Here is an 18834-nt window from a genome sequence, read left to right as displayed (position 1 = left end):
GCAGAGCTATCAGTTATGGGAAGAAATACTGCACTAGCAGGATTTCCAAAAAATGATCTGGTTTATAAAGTCTAAGGCAGCGGAAATCTGATTCTAAACTGCTTGGAATTCTCAGTTAATTTTGTATTCCATTTAGGTCTCCTTACAGTATGCATGCATCTGATAACTGACATTTTCAGGCCTGCATAACTCTATGCCAGACAGTTTTTTGATCCATCACAACTTCAATGGACCGTGTCACTGCTCAGCTGGATTCCCTGCTAGTTGTTTGCACTGGTGAAGAGCTAAGCAGAGTCTAACTCTCGAAATATGCCTGGTCTTACTCATACAAATGTAACAAACTACCAGAATTTTTAACCTCAAGCCAAGTATTTCTCTCAATCAGGTAAGTTTTCAGCATTTGGCATATTGCTTTATAAACAGCTGCCAACATAATTACATATGTACATTTATTTACAGATAATTAAATAACCAAACAGCAGGCTTCTGAACTGTGCCACAGAAATGGTTTATTCTGACCTACACCATTCTAAACATGGTAAAATATACTCTTTATAATGTCTACACTATTGAATTAACTTTTCAGACAGTTATTTTTATTAGACCAACTAGTTTTCCACGAAAAAACCCAAGCTTCCAGATGAAATTTTTAGTACAAAAGGCATTCACCAGGTCTAAAGTAGAAACTAAAAACAAACTAAGAAAAATTAGAATTCAATTAAAAATGTTGCTGGTACCTGTGGAGCAGGGAAATAATTTCCTAGGGATTGCTTTCCACATATGTAAGCATTTTCAAAAATGCAAATGCTATATCAACAGATATAAAGTATTAGACTTTGCTTTCTTTCACATTTCTGTAAGCCTCAGATAGAAAACTTGACTGGCAAACATGACAATCACATTTACAAGAGTCAGACATTGTCACTAGGAGGTTGAAGACTGGGGTCTCTCTACTCACTTTAACTCATCTTGAGCTATTTTTTCTTGCACACTGAGGTCTCTATTTCTCATCTCTATGACCATTCCTTCAGCCTCACTCTGCAGTTCTGGAAGACTCTTCTCCAAAGTCTTGTCTTGAGTTCTGAGTGTCTCATTCAGTTTTATAGCATCTTCTTTTGCAGCTGCAGGGGACCAAAATACATTTCTGTAAGGAGCTAGTAATTAAAAGCAACAGAGAAGCTGTCAACTCTATCAGCAAATGGAACACAACTTGCACTGGTTACTTCTGCTGTGAAATATAAAGGATGGTTAATGCAATGGTCAGTAACAAATGAGAAAGTAATACGTGGATCATCAAACCTTTTATTATAGTTCACTTTTCGACACAATAATTAAAGAAGTTTTTATATCCAGGATAATAAATTTGTTCCCTTGCTCCTCCTCCTGAAAGAATTTGCACTAAACCTTCAAAACAAGCACAAGATAGTTTGCTATATTGCTTGTAGAATTAAGGAGCAGGGAGGACAAGCAGTGAACATTAGGCTTAAATCAATTTTGGAGAACCTCAAAATATGTAATTTTTGGCATTCAGACTTAACAGTGCAAGGAAGAATAAACAACTGCGAAATTTTAGAAAATGAAGGAGAAGAGGAGTGAAAGACACCCACAGATGTCTAAGCCCACTCATGTGTTTAGAAGAAGATACCCAGAAATGGAAAAGAAAAATATGAATGTTGGAGCACATGGAAGTTACTGTCAACGTGTTTGGAACAGCTGAATTATTCCAAACAGATAAAGCCGTACACACGGCATCATACTCAAGGGTGGACTAAAATCTTTCTGCCATAGCACACCACAACATATTAGAATACCCAGTTTCAGAAGCAACCAGGTAATTGATGGCAATCAGGTCCATCTTCAATATTAAAAAGTACTGCTGTCCTTCCACAGGTACAGAGCTCCCAAGTAACTGATTTCTCTGAAATGGCCCTGTTCCTGGTCACAGGGGTACTTATGAGTACTCAAAATTAAATCTTTAATTAAAGACATTAAAATCAGTCTTGCAAACCTTGGGAAATTACTATTTCATCTACACATCATGTAAGTTTAGAGCAAATTATTGAGAAATTTCTAATCTAATGATGTCTTTGATTAGCTGCTGAGAATTGAGATTCGTACCTTTAATAATGAGTGGTTTTGTGAGGTCTGGAAAAAGACTACACATTCCTCAAACGGATCATGGATGATTCCTATACGTGATACATTATGTATCATTACTAAGGTACCTCAGGCCAGGTACAAGTCAATATTAATTTTTAAAAATTCTATTAGACAAATAGTGAGTAACCTCCCTGAATATTTACCTTAAAAGAGAAAATGAATATGTTAGCTAAGCTTTTCTTTGGTTCAGAAAAACTTATATTCAGTTTTATCCTTCTCTTCTCCTTTTTGTTTTGTGTCTTGGTAAAATGCAAATCTCAGAGTCCAGTGGTGGTAAAAGGTCTGGGTGCACTGACATAGACAAAGGCTAGGAACTGCAAAGAAGGGAAATTCCATAGCTAAGAAGGAAAATTAGTTACAGCTACTCAGAAGTTCAGAAAGTCAACAATCAGCTCAGTAGAAGTGGATGAGCAGTCAGAGTATGGTCATTAGAACCAATCCCTACAAACTTCTCACTTTTAATGAGGAGTTTTGTCAGTGAGGTGAAAGATACGAATGAGAAGAATGTAGCTGTGTTATGAATCACCAGAGGCACCCAGTTGTAAAAAAAAAGTTATTGAGACGTTATTAGGAGAGCTGACATAGGCAAGTTTTACTCCTCCTGAAGAGCAACACACTGAAGAAACCTCATATCATGCTTTTTACCTGTGGTTCAGAAACATGGATGATTTTCAGCAGAGGAAGGGAAATTACATTAAAATGAGTAGGAGATTTGGGAGAACACTCTTTCATGTGATTCAGTCTAGAAAAAAAAGGGCCAAAGTGGAATATTATTCCACTCTGCAAATGTATCTGGTGTTGGGGGAAGGAGGAGATGTACTAGGGAATGGAAAAAACATCTATTTGAGCTAAAGAACAGGGTTTGCTAGGGAAAACGATAAGCTAAACATGAATATTTTTTGCTAGAAATGTGAACTATGGCAATTATGAAGAGTACTGAAACTGCCTCCTATCCAGATCATGTGTATTTGTAGAAATTACTTTGAAGATGAGCTTTACAAAGTTTTTGATAGTAGGAGAGTGGATGCTTTAACCCACAAGGTATCTCTCAATCCTGTGTATTTCATGCATTCTTAAAATGTTAACTTGGCCACTAGGCAAATACATTGATTTTAAAGTTTTCGTCTACTTCTAAGATAGTGCATACATTTATTTCACCTACTCAATGTTATCTAACACTGTATTTCCTACTACTAAAACTGCTTGAGGAAATTTTATGTGGGCTACAAACACTGGGCCTAAACTCAGAGTCAAAGACTTTGTTTTGCTTATCATCCCAAATTCATCCTGGAATATGAGGAGCATGGTCTTTTGTTTAAAGAAATTGTCAAAAAATTGCTCACTTTTTCTTGCTGCTTTTCCCACAATTTTTTTTCTTGTCAAAGTTCCAAGTCCTAAGGATATCCTAAAGTGTTGTTCAGTTCACTTCCAAAGTACATACAGGGATGTGTTACCCAAAAGACAATATGAAAGGTATTTTATAGTACTTGGACAAAAGTGGAAGATTTCCCTTTGAATGACATAGGCCTTCAGAAGCATAGCTACTAAAACCAGTACTACAGTGAATATTTGGAGGAGGAAAGAATTGAAAAGTTTTTTTCAAGTAAAAAAACCCATCTGTATTTGCCAATTATTTTTAGTTATTATCTCATTTAATAGCTTTATATATAAATATAAATGGGTCTTGCTTGAAATATATAGGTCATGCTTCTTAAGGCAAGAGTAGATTCTTAGAATCTCCTTTTCTTATAAGTATTTACTGCAGTGTAAGTGCCGTGAATCAGTGTGCGGAAGACAGAGCATTGACTTTGGCTCCATGCTTAGGTAGGGTTAGGAGTCACTTACAAATTCCAAGCAGCAGATGTTCATTAAGTAAAAGAAGGAAGTAAATGCATTTTTGAAGTAAAGCTGGTGAATTAAGATGAAGTGTTAATGTACCAAGTGCTAAAATTATATAAAACTTTTTTACCTATGTAATACCTATTCTTAACTAGTTTGAAAATAAACAAAAGCTAAGCCCTGCGTGTTACTTCATCATAACAGGTCTTCAGATAACTGCAAAAATCCTGAAGGAACTTGTTCAGTTTTCTTCCAGTCTTTGTTCATAATTACCAATACACTGTTAATATAAACTCTATACAAAGATTTGAAGAAAAATTTGAAGACTGTTTACTGCCTTTTCTTCACTCAACATTTTAAGCACATGAATTTTCTCAGGAAGTAAAGTTTTCCTCACAGTCTCTCAGACCCTCTTCCCCTACCATCCTCCAGTTTTCCTGAGAAACAACTCAAGTATTTTAATTTTTTCCAATACCTTCAGCAGCTTGGAGAATGCCTTTGACGAACTGTCCAAGAGATTTCGCTCTGTCATTAGTCCTCTCGGCATCCTGCCTGGTCTGTTCACCATCTGCTGTCACCTTGGTAGCCTGGTGATACAAAATCAGGGAAAATATAATTAATGAACAGGCCAAGGCTGCACTATGTTATATTCCTACAGGCTGAATACATGTACAAAACTTTCCTCAGGCCAGAGGCAATCAATGAATTATTGATCAGATGCATGGGAAATGAAATGCTCTGTTCAAGTACACAATTAAATTTTATTACCTTTTCCTTTAAATGGAAATTGGAAAGCTTTATTTTGGGTTCTTAGAAACCCTGCTTATGTGCAGCAGCACATCAATGCAGACAGGATGAAATTATCCACTGACTAACAATATCTTTGCTTAAAGAAAGGCTGTTTGGAACCTTTTAATGGATTCTTGAGGGAATACTTTCCATAGCTTCACAATTGTGTACTTCTCGACTGACAAAGTGCAGCAGGTATTGTGACCTCTTTACTTCTTCCCTGGAGGTGTTCTCAAAGAGACAGTTCATTCCAACAAGCAAGAAGAACTGGAAATCAATACACTCATTTGACCAAGAAAGAGAGAGAAGAATAAAGAGTAATTTTATTCAGCTCTAATGCTTGAAGTTGTTAGTTTATAACATATTGGGGTGCTCAGTAAAATTTAAGCTTTCTGTTACTAAATGCTTTATAATTGTACCGAATCACAGCAGCAGCAGAAAGGGAGACATCTGCTGCAGACCTGAAAAACACGCCAAGGAAAGGAATCATCTTAGGACATTCTACTTAGCTCTTGAGGTCCCTATTAATAATGGACCCTTTTTTATTGAAAAGAAGCTAAACATTTCAAGACACAAAGCTTGCTGAGCTGTCCTGCAAAGCAGAAAAAACAAACCAAAACCCAAACCAACCAAAACCGCAAACAACACAAAACCAAAACAAACCATCAAAACCCAAAAAAAACCCCCCACACATAAAACCAATAGAACTCCAGTTTTTTTTCTTTAGGTTTTACATTCCCAAAAATATCATGAAATAAGGCATTATGAATTTTCCAGTCTCTGTGAAATGGCTAGAAGGTCAATAATTCAAAATGAGCTTAAGTTTTCCCTGACTTGAACTGTACAAATGTTTCTCCCTTACAAAAAACCCCACACTTTTCAGTAATAGCCAGAGAAAAAGTAGCACTTAAACACATTTATTTTTGCCTCATTAGCTTCTAGACGGCAGCCCTCAAGGTACTTTACATCTGGGTTTCTAAAATGAAATCCCTGGCATTATCATTCCACTTCAATTCATTCCATTCAATTTTGGGCTACTTCAGAGTAGTTACACTGAAAGTAATTTACACTGGAAGTAATTTATATGAAAACAATTCAGGTAAATAGAAATATACAGGAAGAATTAAGAACCCATAAAGACTGGGGGGAGTTTGTTCTATTCCATCCCTCTATCAGTAGAACATATCTTTTCACACTTACACAGCTTTAATCTTACTATTGGTTACTTCCTCCAAGATTTACAAACCCTTTTTACCTGCCTGGATACAGAACTAAAATATTGCTACAGTGAGCCATAAGAGGCAATTGGGTTAGAAAAAAGGCAAAAAATTCTAAATGGTCTTGATGGACCACTGCTCTAACTCTCCTTGGCATTTCTGATGTCATTTAAATCTTCATGTAATTGAGAAAAACTTATTATTTATTGTCAAACCTCCAGAAGAAGCTTTTAATTCTTTGAGTTTTATTTGTTTGGAATATTCACATTCAGTTTTATTATACTCTATAATACTTCTAGTCCTTTGCTAGAAATGATGTTTTATAACTTATATATTCCTTTCTTAGTTTTCATTACTTTTTCCACATTCATGCTAATTTGCGTTGGCCACTTTAACCTCGCTATTTATGACTGAATAGCATGTACCACATTTTTGTGAAAATTAATCTGTCATTGAACAATTTTCATTTCCTTTCAGTGACAGCTCTCTTTAGTACTTAAATCCCATTCAGGTCCACTGAAGGCCTTCTGTATTTTGACAGAATTTCCTTTGCTGAAAAATAGGCTTTTGCTTCATTATCTAGTCTAGCTTTAATTCTGTAAACCATATTAAATGGCGAACATCCTTGATAGTGTAGCTGGACATTCCATAGTTAATTAAATGTTTTCATTTGTTGATAAGGTCCTAGTAATTTTCTACATATCCAACTTACTGCAGTTCACCATTTCTATAAGGTCAGTTTTCAGCATCTTCTAACAGTTTAAACAGGCCCAGCAAACTCTTGCTGTGGGAGCAACAAGGGTGAGGAAGTTTGGACCCTGAGCAAGGGTTTGGAATGAGTCTTGAAAAAGTTATATGGATACAAATAAAATGTTTGGGCATAAAGGAGATCCCTACCACAGAAATAAGTACAGAAAGTATTTGAGATCAGTAAACATGCATTGGTGATGTCCACAGCTTATACTTAGTGATGGAGGTTCCACAAAAGGCTTTGCTCCACTGGAGTAGCTAGTTAGCAATTTAAACTATAAGCAAGTATTAGCAACTATGCACACATTTTTGTTTTGGTTTTGTTTCCATGTTTATTTAGTCTGAGGACTTAATCAAGCCTTAAAGAACTCCTCTAGTAGAGAGCAGTGTCCTACAGGAAGTTCTCTAGCTAGTGAGCTGCAGATCACAGAAGGAGGTGTCAATACAGACACGTACAGATGGAAGTTCTTGGCTCTCTCTCAAAATGTTCTCACCTATTGCAAACTAAGTTGCTTCTACTACTACTTCCAGAAATTTTCGAGTTAGAGAAATTCAGTACTTTGGCAGAAAGGCAAAAGTTTACAAGGACAAAAGAAGCATTTAAGTCAGGACAAGTGATTCTGATCCCTGACTTTCTTGAACACTCTGAAGTTACCTAATTAAAAGGGAAGTGGGGGTTTTGATGAAATACAGTGAACTGAAAGGAACTGAAGATATCAGGCCTTCCTCTGGTGGTAGGTGTGGGAATGTGCACACAAACGTGTGAACATAATTACTGAAAGACATGAGGATCTTCTATATGGCAAAGTGAATGAAGCACAGAGCAATGTAAAAGAAGGGAAAGAGCTACACTGAAGTAAGAGATTGTTGGTTGAAAAGAGACCACAGGGAAGCAAAATCTCCAAAAGTTTTGTAGTGACTAAACATTATTATCTTTTATATTTTATCTTAAAATAATTAAATTTTTTTTCATGGAAATAGATTCCCCACCGACTCTCACCAGCTTTTTTCTTCATCAGTACTTGTTTCACTTTGAAAATATCGTGAGCCTGCAAATATCAGATACAAGGAAAAACTTCGGTATCTGTGGTGGTACTCTGTACTCCAAGTGCCAGCCATTATATAGTTACCAGCTCTATCTTCATTTGGAAATGAGCCTTAAACACATGACATCAGGACTCATTCTTCTTTTTGGAACACTATTCTTATTTACAAATACAGAAGGAGAAAGTTAGGACCTGACACCATTTTCCAGTCCCTAAATTAAAAAACAAAACAAATCTCACCCCACAAACTGCTTCAAGCAGCTCTGTAAGGATAACTGGAAATCGTAAGGCTAATTAGTCATCACAATGATGAAAAACTGCAAAAATGGAGCAGTGATAGAGGAGCTATTGTGGTGACCACATTACGATCACATTTTTGATATGTTTTTCCTTCCAAGAGTTGTCTACAGAAGGTCAGAATCTGCATTATTTTAGGTCATCTCTATGGAGAAATTGGAAAAGGATATTAAAAAGAGCAACTTTACAAGAGGAAAAAACCCCTGTCGTCTTAGCCTAAGATTGTATTTTTTCTATTAATATTTCTCAATCTTCCCTGCTTGTAGAGCTGACATGGGTTAAAATTCCAGCTAGACTTAAAGCTACTGCAGCTGCTTCTTGCAGAAAAATAAAAGATCAAACAGAAGTGGAAAACCAAGCTTTCTCACAATGTCAGTACATACAGATAGATACTGGTGTATGCATGCACATGTGGGTGCCTACATATGCAAACACACCTCAGATGCTTTCTTACCCACTACTCATTTCAAAATTGCATAAAAACCACACAAAGAAAACAGTTTTTCTGAGAATTTTAGTTCCTTAAGCCATGCACGATTTGGAGACATGATGCTAAAGCTGCCTGGATTTTATGTGATTCTCCGTGGCATATATTGATCAGTACAGTACTTCACATCTTTCTTATTTTGTTCTTTCAGCTCACAATCGTGACTTTTGGTAGTTCTTCACATCAATGTACTTTGGACAGCTTGATTTATACTGAGGCTGGTTCATTTCCCTATTTTTTCTCCACTAGGTGGCACAATTTATATTATTTTCTTAGACATTGTCCTTACTGACCAAAATGAGGTCTATTCTGAAATAAAACTTTTCTAATAAAAAGAGTACAAAGCACATCTATTGAAATCCAGAAGTTGCTAACTATGCTCATAAATGAAATCTAGAGGACATATATTTAACCAAAATCACACACCTCTTTAGTGTGATCTTTTCCAGGTAAGATCATTCTTGGGTCATCTGTATGGAAGTGAAAAAGCTTTCTTAACTTATTAGGAAGTTTTGCAGAAAATGTGTGTCAATATATTGGCCCACAAAAAGAGACTTTTAGAGTACTTCCTGTCATTTTAGACACTGAGACTGAGAAACATCTTATAATTCATCTATTCATTCATGTTTAATGCATATTCAGGAGATTTCTGTCATTATGCAGCCTCAGCCAAACCCATAGACCTCAATGTGATCACAGACATACTCTTGTCAGTAGTTCATCCATTTCTGTCACCAAGGTATCCAGATTTTCTCGTGCTAGCTGAAGAAATCTCTCTGGTGCTCTCTGAGGTGAAAGCAAATGCTGTTGGGAAAGAGATGGGAGAGTGAAAAATCTGTATGTGATGAATGTCAGCGCTTCCAAATATTGAAGAGAAGAAGCATCAAACATTTCATTACAATATGCAATCCCTTTTGTCACTGACTCGTGTCACATTCATCCAACAGGCTTTTTTCAGGAATCTTGACAACCTTGCATAACTTGTAAGTATGGTAGGGAACATACAATCTATAAAATACATAACCATTTTATAGACCATTAGCATGAAAACTATTTCATTTGTATGCAACATTGCTTTTCTATGTCTGAAGTATAATTCCTTGCACATATGTTCAGAAATTACTGTTGCAAGATTTATTTATTAAAGTAAGTAAAGATAAATAACTGTAACACTTATTTATCAACCAAACCAAGCCTGAAATAATTAAGTCTTGAATTTTTCTTCTTCCCCAAAACTACTCATAGCTGTGAGGTTGAACAGAATCAAGTGTAGTTGTACTGAAACTCTGCTATTTATATATGTGAATACTGCCAACATACCTTTAATTCCTGTGTCATGTTCTCAAAACCATGTAACATTTTATATGGAGCAGGCAGTGGACCACTAAGGTTAACACTCAGGATCATCTGGTTTAGCCGATCCAGGTCATTGAGAAGGAGTCCTGTGCATTCATCATCACAAGCTGGGGGAAGAACAACAAAGCTGCTAAACATTTCTTCCTGCTAAACATTCAAGACATTTAATTTAGATATTGTATGGCACACATGCAATTCTGTGGGAGGCAAGACTGATTTCATACATAGTACCCCAAATGTGGTGTAAGAAAAAATGGAAACAACAACTAGGGAGTAGGAAAGACATTAATGCTTAGGATTTAGTAATGCACAGTTTAATATAAAACAAAGATCAAAATTGATAGGCTTACCTCACCAAAAGTGGAAATAATTAATGTTGTCCACTGTGGACTAGCCAATATAAAATATTAAATTATACAGGTAATTTGGATGAAGTTTGAGAAAAGCAGGGCAATTTGGAGATCAGATAGGCAATTTGGAGCATCTAAGGAGCTCTGTAAAGAACATACTATGCTTATGGATTTGAATGCATTAAAAAAACCCAAAAAATCTCCATATAACAGCATGGCCAAGCATACTAAACCTGTACTGCAGACAGCTGAAAGCATCTAGGTAAAAATACTAATAGTTTTCTATAAAAAAATGCTTTTTCCTACCTCTTTTCACTAACCAGATTATAAGCTTTTCATGTATGCTTCTTTTCTCGCAAATATCCTTCAGGATGAAAAATATTGTGTGCTGCATATATCAAAAGAAGTTTGCATTTCCTCCCCCCCTTACTTTCGATTAACTATCACAAGAAATTCTCTTCTTGTATCATTTATGCAGCAGACAGGAGAATTCTTCATCCTTTAGAACAGAGTTGTGGGAATACTTTTCTGTTTCTCTGCATAAAGAGCTAGCGAACCCAAACATCTCAGGAGATGAAGCATAGTGTGAAACAATGAATTCACTGGTGATGTTAAGAGACATGGAGAGCTGTACCTAAAATTTTACAAGCGTGTAATTATTTATTTCAGCAAAGCTAGGCAGTCTAATAGCTAAAAACCTCACTAAGCAAAGTGCATGTTTTTGTAGAAAAGAGAAGTAATTTTCAAAAGAGAATTCCTTCTTTTTCCCTGAAATTGGTTCTTCATGTAGATTAAATATTTTCTGTTCATTAAAGTTTTCATGGTTACCTAAATACGGTTATTACTCTGTTGGCTGTTCAATATACCAAAGACAAAGAGTAGAGTCAAATACAGAGGAAAAAAAGAGTTAAACTATTTCAATACACCATGAAACTCAAGTGGTGATTGAAAAGGAGACAAGGTAGATGCTGGATCATTATAGTAAGAAGTTGGTGCAGAAGGCTAAATACTGCTGTTATTTTAAGACTCCTTTTTTGCATTTTCATTTCTACCATTTGCAGACTTTTTCCTCCTATTTCACAGTATTTTGTTACATAAACCGAACCACACTGGAACTGTAGTCAATAACTGTGGGCATGATACATTCTGATTTATGCTCCTACATGAAATTTTACCCCCCCCCCCCCCCCGAACTTACTATCATCCCTGTTCTTGCCATCTGTGCGCTTGCCTTTAGAAGCCTGAGAGAATTCAAGGAAAAGCAGGTTTTACAGCAAATAATGTTTTATATAACAAACACCTGTTCTGTAGCTGATCAAGAAGGTAAGGAGACCTTATAATCACTTTGCAGGATTAAAATAAGTGATCTTGAACGTGAAAAGAGTTGGCCTTTATAGTTTAGTTTTTGCTGTGGGTTTTTTTTCCCCATATATTATTTCACTCATGAAACAAGTGAAATATATTCACCTTCAAAATTTTCCTAGTGGTTGGTAATAAATTGCTAAAAATTTGTTTTGTGTTGAAGAAAAACTCAATTCACACCAATAAGAAAAAAATGAACAGCCCATGAAGAGATGAAGTATTCTCAATGAGTGGGCAATCAATAAGTGAGTGTTCAGTATAAATTAACACCTCTTGCAAAATAATCAGGTTGAAAAGAGGAACTGCATCGAGTGAGACCACAGCTGAGTAGATGAGACAGGACTAAGCTACTCCAGTATGCAGTCTGTAATGTACTGTAGCCATGGGAAATATTTCAAGAGCATGATTATATTTTGCAAGACTAAATACTTCTGTGTCTGTCTATAAAGCTGTCAGGGTAAATTTGTGTCTAATATTAACAAATACAGCACTAAATTCAGATCATTACAGTAGTGCAAGCATGTCAGAGGCAAATCATGCAATCAATATTACAATAGTTCAACAAGCAATTAATGCAAATCACTGCATTTTCCATTTTCACCACACTTTTCCATGCACACTAAGTCTCTAAGGGGTTTGACTTACCTCTTGTGAGAAACATGCCCAAAGTATGCATGCTAAAAGAAATTCTTTTAAGCTTATTCCATCTTACAAAGAAACATAATGTGTAATAAAAGAAACACATCCAAGTCACAATGTGCACCTCCAACTGAGTGATTATCTGACAATTTTGCTTTAATACATTAATTTCTGTGAAGATTCAGAAGACTGTTAAGACTAGGAAATTTTTTTGTCTAAGGGCAATCATGCAATCTCTGATGGGAGGTGGTATCCTATGATAGTCAGGGACTCTTCAGTATCAGCTTCCTGTTGTTTCAAACAAAGTGTTGAACTATGGTTAGTTCAATAATCTGTTGGCTGTTACCTAATTTTTCCCATTTTGGCACTAGTCTCACACCAAATAATAAAACAGCCTTCCTGTGCCTTCCAAAACAGAACCCCTGTAGAGAGCTGAAAGCTTTATCTTCCTTGCCACTGCTACTGGTTTCATGCAGCTTACACGATCAATATGTTTCCAAAATATGGGAAAATTCATACCCAGATCAGGGTCTAAAACACCTACTCAAGTTTATTTCTGATTTTTATAATCTAGAACTCCTCATTTGCTGGTTCTGATACATACCAGTAGTAGCTGAGCTTAAAGACTGCTTGAGTTGGGTGAAAGACAGGAGTGTGGATCTAAACTCAACAGGAGCTCATTTTCGCACAAAAATGGAGAAAAAGTGATAGCTTATCAGCTTCTAGGCCAAGCAGGGATGGCCTAATTGAGCCCATGCAGCCTGAGAAGCAGTTGCCCAACACAGATGTAAATTTAATTCTTACAGCTGAGACACACAGAGCAAAACTCAGAACACTGAAGAAGCTAGTCAAGGCTTCATAGATGTAGGGTTACACACAGGATCCTTCTTTTCAGCACACTCTGTAAAGGCTCCCAGATCCTGCTGAATTAAGCACTGTGTAAGAGCTGGGAGAGGCTTCATTTCATAGATTCTACAAGATCTACCTCTGACAGAGACAGCATCACTTCCTATTTCTGAATTGGAATACTGACATCATGAAGCTCCTCACTGTTTTAAAGGGAAAACCTTGATTCTGCCAGGATTAGTGGCTGGGAGCTCCCTTGTTCTTCTCGGTGATGGGCTGTGATGAAGCAGACAAAAAAAAAAAAAAACCCTCTCATTGCAAGCATCAGTCTTGAGTGCAAATACTTAAATGCCCAAGACCTGGTATTAAAGGAATCTTGTGATATAATTTTCTTCTTCTACCAATACTGAATATTTAAATACATAAAGATGAAAGTTTGTTGACTGCAGTAAAGCTGAGGATCTTTTTTCACCCCACAAGACTGAGTTAAGGAAAAATTCCTAACAATGAATTAGCTACTTGATCTCCCCGTGTCATGATTGCTTTCTGTTCAGTCACATCTACTGCTTTACATTTAGGCTTTTGCTTGACCCTAAGGAACATCTGTAACAGGAGCACACATCCAAGGAAAGGTTTTGTAGTTTGTGTTTAAATACAGCTCAAAACATAGAAGACCTTTTTTCTGAAGTCTCCATTATAGTTATGACAGATACCCTGAAAGCATTCAGAAGGCAAGTTCTGACTTGCCATATAATATATAGAGCCACACAACAATAAAGCCTTGAAGTTCTCACCAGGATCGTTTTGTTCCATAAATATGGCACAGCAGTGAGCAGAGTCACTGTTCCCATAACACTGCCATCTAGGCTTCTTCATTTTATGTACTACAAACTCTACAACTGAAGTGAAGTGCAAAGTCACAAGGTATAACAAAAAATGCACAAGAGGATTACTATTTCTAAGAAAATGCATGATTGCTACAGGCTTGATTCAAAATCTGAGAGAAGATTTGGGAGAACTTTTGTCATACTTGACAGTATACAAGGATGCTGGCAGCATTATTAAAATTAGTTTCCAACCATCACTATTTATTTTTTGGGTACTGACTTTTTAAAAAGAGAAGGGAAAGTGAACCTACAAAGTTAATTGTTTGAGTCCAGAAATTGTAAGAAAGTATTCCTCAGCAGAGTGTTGTGAATACCTGTATAGGACAACCTAGGTAGTTAATTTAGCAGGGGAAATAATCCAGCCACTAGCCATTAGAAATTTTTATGATAGGTGGTAAACCATACTCTTGTATTACTTTTTTTTTTTTTAATCTGCTTTCTGGATATAAATTTTCATTCCCTGATTGAATCCTAGAAAAAACAAAATTGTTCTGTTCTAAGAATATAATGGGAATGGAATTCTGTCTGTGCCATGCACCTATAATTATCTAACCATTGTTATTTATCTTTAAGTGAAATTTTCCCTCTTTAAGCAGCAGCTTTTGAAATAAATATATATTCTATTTTACCTGTAGCTCTCTAAAATATAACTGATATAACACATCACTGAACAGTGACATGCACTAAGCAACTGAAAAATGACACATTATTAAAAAAAACTAGTAAAAAACCAGTAAAACAAATTTTAAGCTAGATCAGAAATAGATCACTTTAGTGAACATGAACATGCATGCTTCTTTGCTTCCCCGCCACCTTTTCACTGAAAATCTTCACTTAAAAAATCTTTAGAATACTTATGATAAGGGGTATGTTAAATTATAAACATATTTAAAGAAGAATCATTACAGTATTTTGGCTAAAATACCTCTCTGATTTGATTTAAATATGCATTATTTGGTTTTTCAGGTCATACTGTGTGGTGAACTTTTATGGAATTTGCCAAAAATTTGTTATTTAAATGGTTATTATTTTTTAATTATTCAAAATAAAATTTCACTTTCTTTAACATTAACTATACCATACCAACAGAACAGCTTAATCACTATGTCTTATACTACTTAAAAATACTTTTTCAAACATGGCTGACTGTGTTTGAATGTATTTTCTTTAGGTTAGACCACTTTACCACCTAACTAGTGGTTCTCCACACTTCTGACTGGTACCATGCAATTGCAGCAGTTGAAATGGAACTGCAAATGAGCAAAAGTAGGTACATGCATTCAGCTCATTTTAACTACTGAACACAAGCAGGATTCTGCTCTTGGCACTAATTAATTTTGTGTACATCAAGAGTACCATTTTTTTTTTTTTTTACTTTTAAGGTTTTGTTACAACTGAAGCTGGTCAGAAGGGAATTTGCTGAGTATTTCACCACTGGTTGATACATGAAAGCAAATAAATACATTGTGTACAGAACCAAATTTTCAGCTGCATTAAACTCAGATTGGAACAGCTCAGTATTCTGAAAACAAGGAAGGAAAGCTTCAAGGCTGCCCCAAAGATGTTTCTAATGGTTCTTTGAACGACAAGGACACATTAGGGGCTGCAGCAATGAATCCCTAACAACAGCTGCACTCTGAAGCCTGTGACATGCCAGACACTGTTTACCATGGGCAGATTCCCATAAAATCCAGGCTTGCCACACTCTCTTTGCCACAGATCTGTGGTCACCACAGGCTACAAAGGTTATTTTCAGGCTTATTTTCTGCCATGTCAGGGGTATTTTACTGCATTAGCAAAGGCAGGTGTGGACTAATATGGGTGTCGAGGGATCTTTAAACAAGAGGAAGATCATACAGTAAGATCTAATAGGCACATAAAATATCTACTGAAATATTAAACTGCAGTTTTTTCAATTTATGATATGGTTATTATTGATGTGGTAACAACAGTAAAAAAACTACTTCCTGGGATAGGGAGATTTAAAGTACATCCCATCTGCTCCTATAGGTTGTTCTTATCTTTGTGACTAAAGGAAAGAAGCCTTTGCATTTGATTCCTCACTTCTAGTGGTCAAATGAATTGTCCATATGCATATGCAAAGAACTGTTTTTATGGTGAAAACTGACTACTTAGTTAAAGTAAAAATGTCACTAAAGATACTGTAGGTATATTTCAACACTCAAATTTAAATATGTTGCAGTTAAATCAGAGATTATAGCAAATAACACCTTTCAAAGCAAAAAGGTGGAAAATTTCATTTGCCTGCAAACAGCTTTTTCCATTCACAAATAGGATTTTTAACCTTATTATCCACACAATGAAATAGCCTGATTAACAAATTGGAAAACTATTATAAATGATAACTTGCACTTAGTCTGTTTTGTACAATGAAACTCTGCCATCCTGGATACCCAAAAGACTTTTCAGAATAGTGATAAGGTAAAAGACTAATAAAAAAACATACTAAGTCATGCCTGTGATTGGAAAAATAGGATAATAGTGGCAATAATGTAAGAGCTATTCAGGATATTGAAAAATGAAGTAATTTTCATGCAGATGGCACTCTGTAGAACACAGTCCTTATTTTAAAATTTTGTAGCTGTAACACTTATGAACTTAACTTGCAATTACAATTCTCCTTGACACATAGACCACAAAAATGAAACTCAAATGGTAGTTATTTCAGCAAAGGGACTACTTACTCCAGTTGGAATCATTTTGGTGTTCACAAGAGAGCTTAAGATAGTAAGATCAGAATTAAGTCCTAAAATACAACACACTGCAGGACATTAGAAATTTATTTCTCTTTAGTACACTACTCTTTTAATCAATTAATCAATGCCATGTTGTTAACAGTAAAAAATAGAAGCAATTATTTCTATATTCCCAGTAATCTGTAATTTCTACCTGGGAATCAGGACTGATGCAAAAGCGCTTATTTCAATGGACTTAGAAGCTTAGTTCTGCTATGTCCTAGTGACTGTCTGAGAACTGATGCCAACAATTAGGTAGAGTGAAAACATGTTCTGCATTGTGGAGTTCCTGACTATCTCTTCTTTAAGCACTCCAAGAAGCCATGCATTCCATTCTTGAATTATATAATGCCTTCAGATATTTTAAGCACTATGTTTATTTTTAAAATGTTCAATTTTTTTAACATCTTTGCATTTTGTTTTTTACCATTTCATTTTAATACTAGAGAGGTGTGCATCTCTGTGTATTGAGGTACAAAAGAAATTAACTCTTTGGAGAAGCAAAAAAAAAAAGTAGACAGTACCTACTTTTCTTCTTGTTACATGTCCCTCACATAGATACCCCAGTCTCCATCAAAAAGCTCCAGTTAAAGATAAAACATTTAAACCAGCTCACTGTGCCTTGCCAATACTTCAATACTTTCAAATATGCACAGGTTAATAAACATGACATACTGTGGACTTATTGGAACTCTACCATTATTCTACTTTAAATTTAACAATCATGGCATCGAAGGAAATAAAAAAATCACAATGAAGTTAGTTCCTCTATATCCTGGGATAGATGAGGAAGAGGAAAATTCCTTATCTCAGTCAGGGCTGACCAAGAGCTCTAGAAAGATTTTGCTACTTTTTAAAAAAATAAAATATAAGCATGCAACATTACGTGATATGAGACTCTGGGCTCAAAACAAGCACTATCCAATATAATGAAAAAAATCCAAACAAAAATACAAGATAATCACTTGGTATGTATCAAAATTGAGGGCAGGAGAAAGACACCAGTACTGGAAAATATAAGTTGATGGTTTAGGCTATTAGTTCTCTCTTTTTAACAAAAAAAGTTCTTTGCTGGATATAGTGGACTGTCATTGCTTACATCTTTTAAATTCCAGTGGGTGGTTGTTGAATCAGCATGATCAAGTAAATCTTAGTAAAAATTTTGTGTGCCTCATGGCGCAGAGCATTGCAATTGCTGGTTAAACATTTAGGACAACACTAAAAATTCACCAAGAGAAAATATTGTCACAACAGTAGCAACAACCTTTAGCAAAATTACAGATTCTAAATATCCAAAAAGAATTCCTTCTAAGTTTTTTTGTCAGTTTTCAGTGATAATATTTGAAATTTTTGAGGCTTGTGAAAACAAGACTGACCAGATGCCAAAGTAGTAAGAAACCTGGCAATTATTTTCAAAGAAAGCCATAAAACTCACCATTACACAAGCAGGTTTGAATTTCTGAAACATGACAAACACAATCAGAAGTTATTCAAAATCCCATTAGTATACGTACAAATGCATTTGGTGCCATGACGCGCATGCCGATGCTCACAGCCAGCACACTTCCACCCCGTGAATCCAGGCTTGCAAGTGCACTGCCCAGTGACAGGGTCACAGGGAACAGGCACAGAGCCATATGGATCACACTCACATGCCTGGCAGGACCCTCCTGGAATCTGTGGGTTTCCTGTGTAGCCAGAAGAACATCTAGACATTGCAAATACAAAATAACATTTGTCCAACTGAGATGCGGTGCACAAAGAATACTTGGCAGTATTCTAAACATAATTTACACAAACATCCATGAACCATTAAAAAAAAAAATCTTTGTAGCGTCATGATCAAGACAGAAATATTGCAAACTGCCCAAAAAAGCGACTTCTATTCAGGACACAGAACAGCCTGGATGGAGGAGGATGCAAAATTGATTACATATCCTTAACAATATTCAGTTAAATTTTTATTAAACTACAACAAAAAAAACCAAACCTCCACTATCATTGTGTGGCTTATAGACCTAGCCACTTGTGTTTTGTGCCAGGCATGAAATCT

General features: G+C 35.8%; 1 protein-coding gene across 4 annotated transcripts in view; it reads right to left on the bottom strand.

Annotated features, from left to right (window-relative positions):
- LAMA2 (laminin subunit alpha 2) overlaps window positions 1-18834 on the bottom strand; it is a 340056-nt gene that overhangs the window by 71115 nt on the left and 250107 nt on the right. For 2 of the 4 annotated variants that reach the window (XM_064413127.1, XM_064413131.1), the window contains exons 32-36: window positions 18296-18489; window positions 9906-10048; window positions 9291-9389; window positions 4475-4586; window positions 959-1121 (exon numbers count right to left, since the gene is read on the bottom strand). In XM_064413127.1, the coding sequence (XP_064269197.1) occupies window positions 959-1121; window positions 4475-4586; window positions 9291-9389; window positions 9906-10048; window positions 18296-18489 (711 nt within the window). Of the gene's footprint in view, window positions 1-958; window positions 1122-4474; window positions 4587-9290; window positions 9390-9905; window positions 10049-11489; window positions 11533-12298; window positions 12331-18295; window positions 18490-18834 lie in introns of all 4 variants that reach the window. The other 2 variants (XM_064413130.1, XM_064413128.1) reach the window with 2 other exon arrangements.

This window comes from Passer domesticus, chromosome 3, assembly GCF_036417665.1.
Source record: "Passer domesticus isolate bPasDom1 chromosome 3, bPasDom1.hap1, whole genome shotgun sequence".
NCBI classification, from domain to species: Eukaryota; Metazoa; Chordata; class Aves; order Passeriformes; family Passeridae; genus Passer; species Passer domesticus.
Note: the sequence above shows the minus strand (reverse complement) of the source record. Positions and strands in the feature narration are given on the sequence as shown.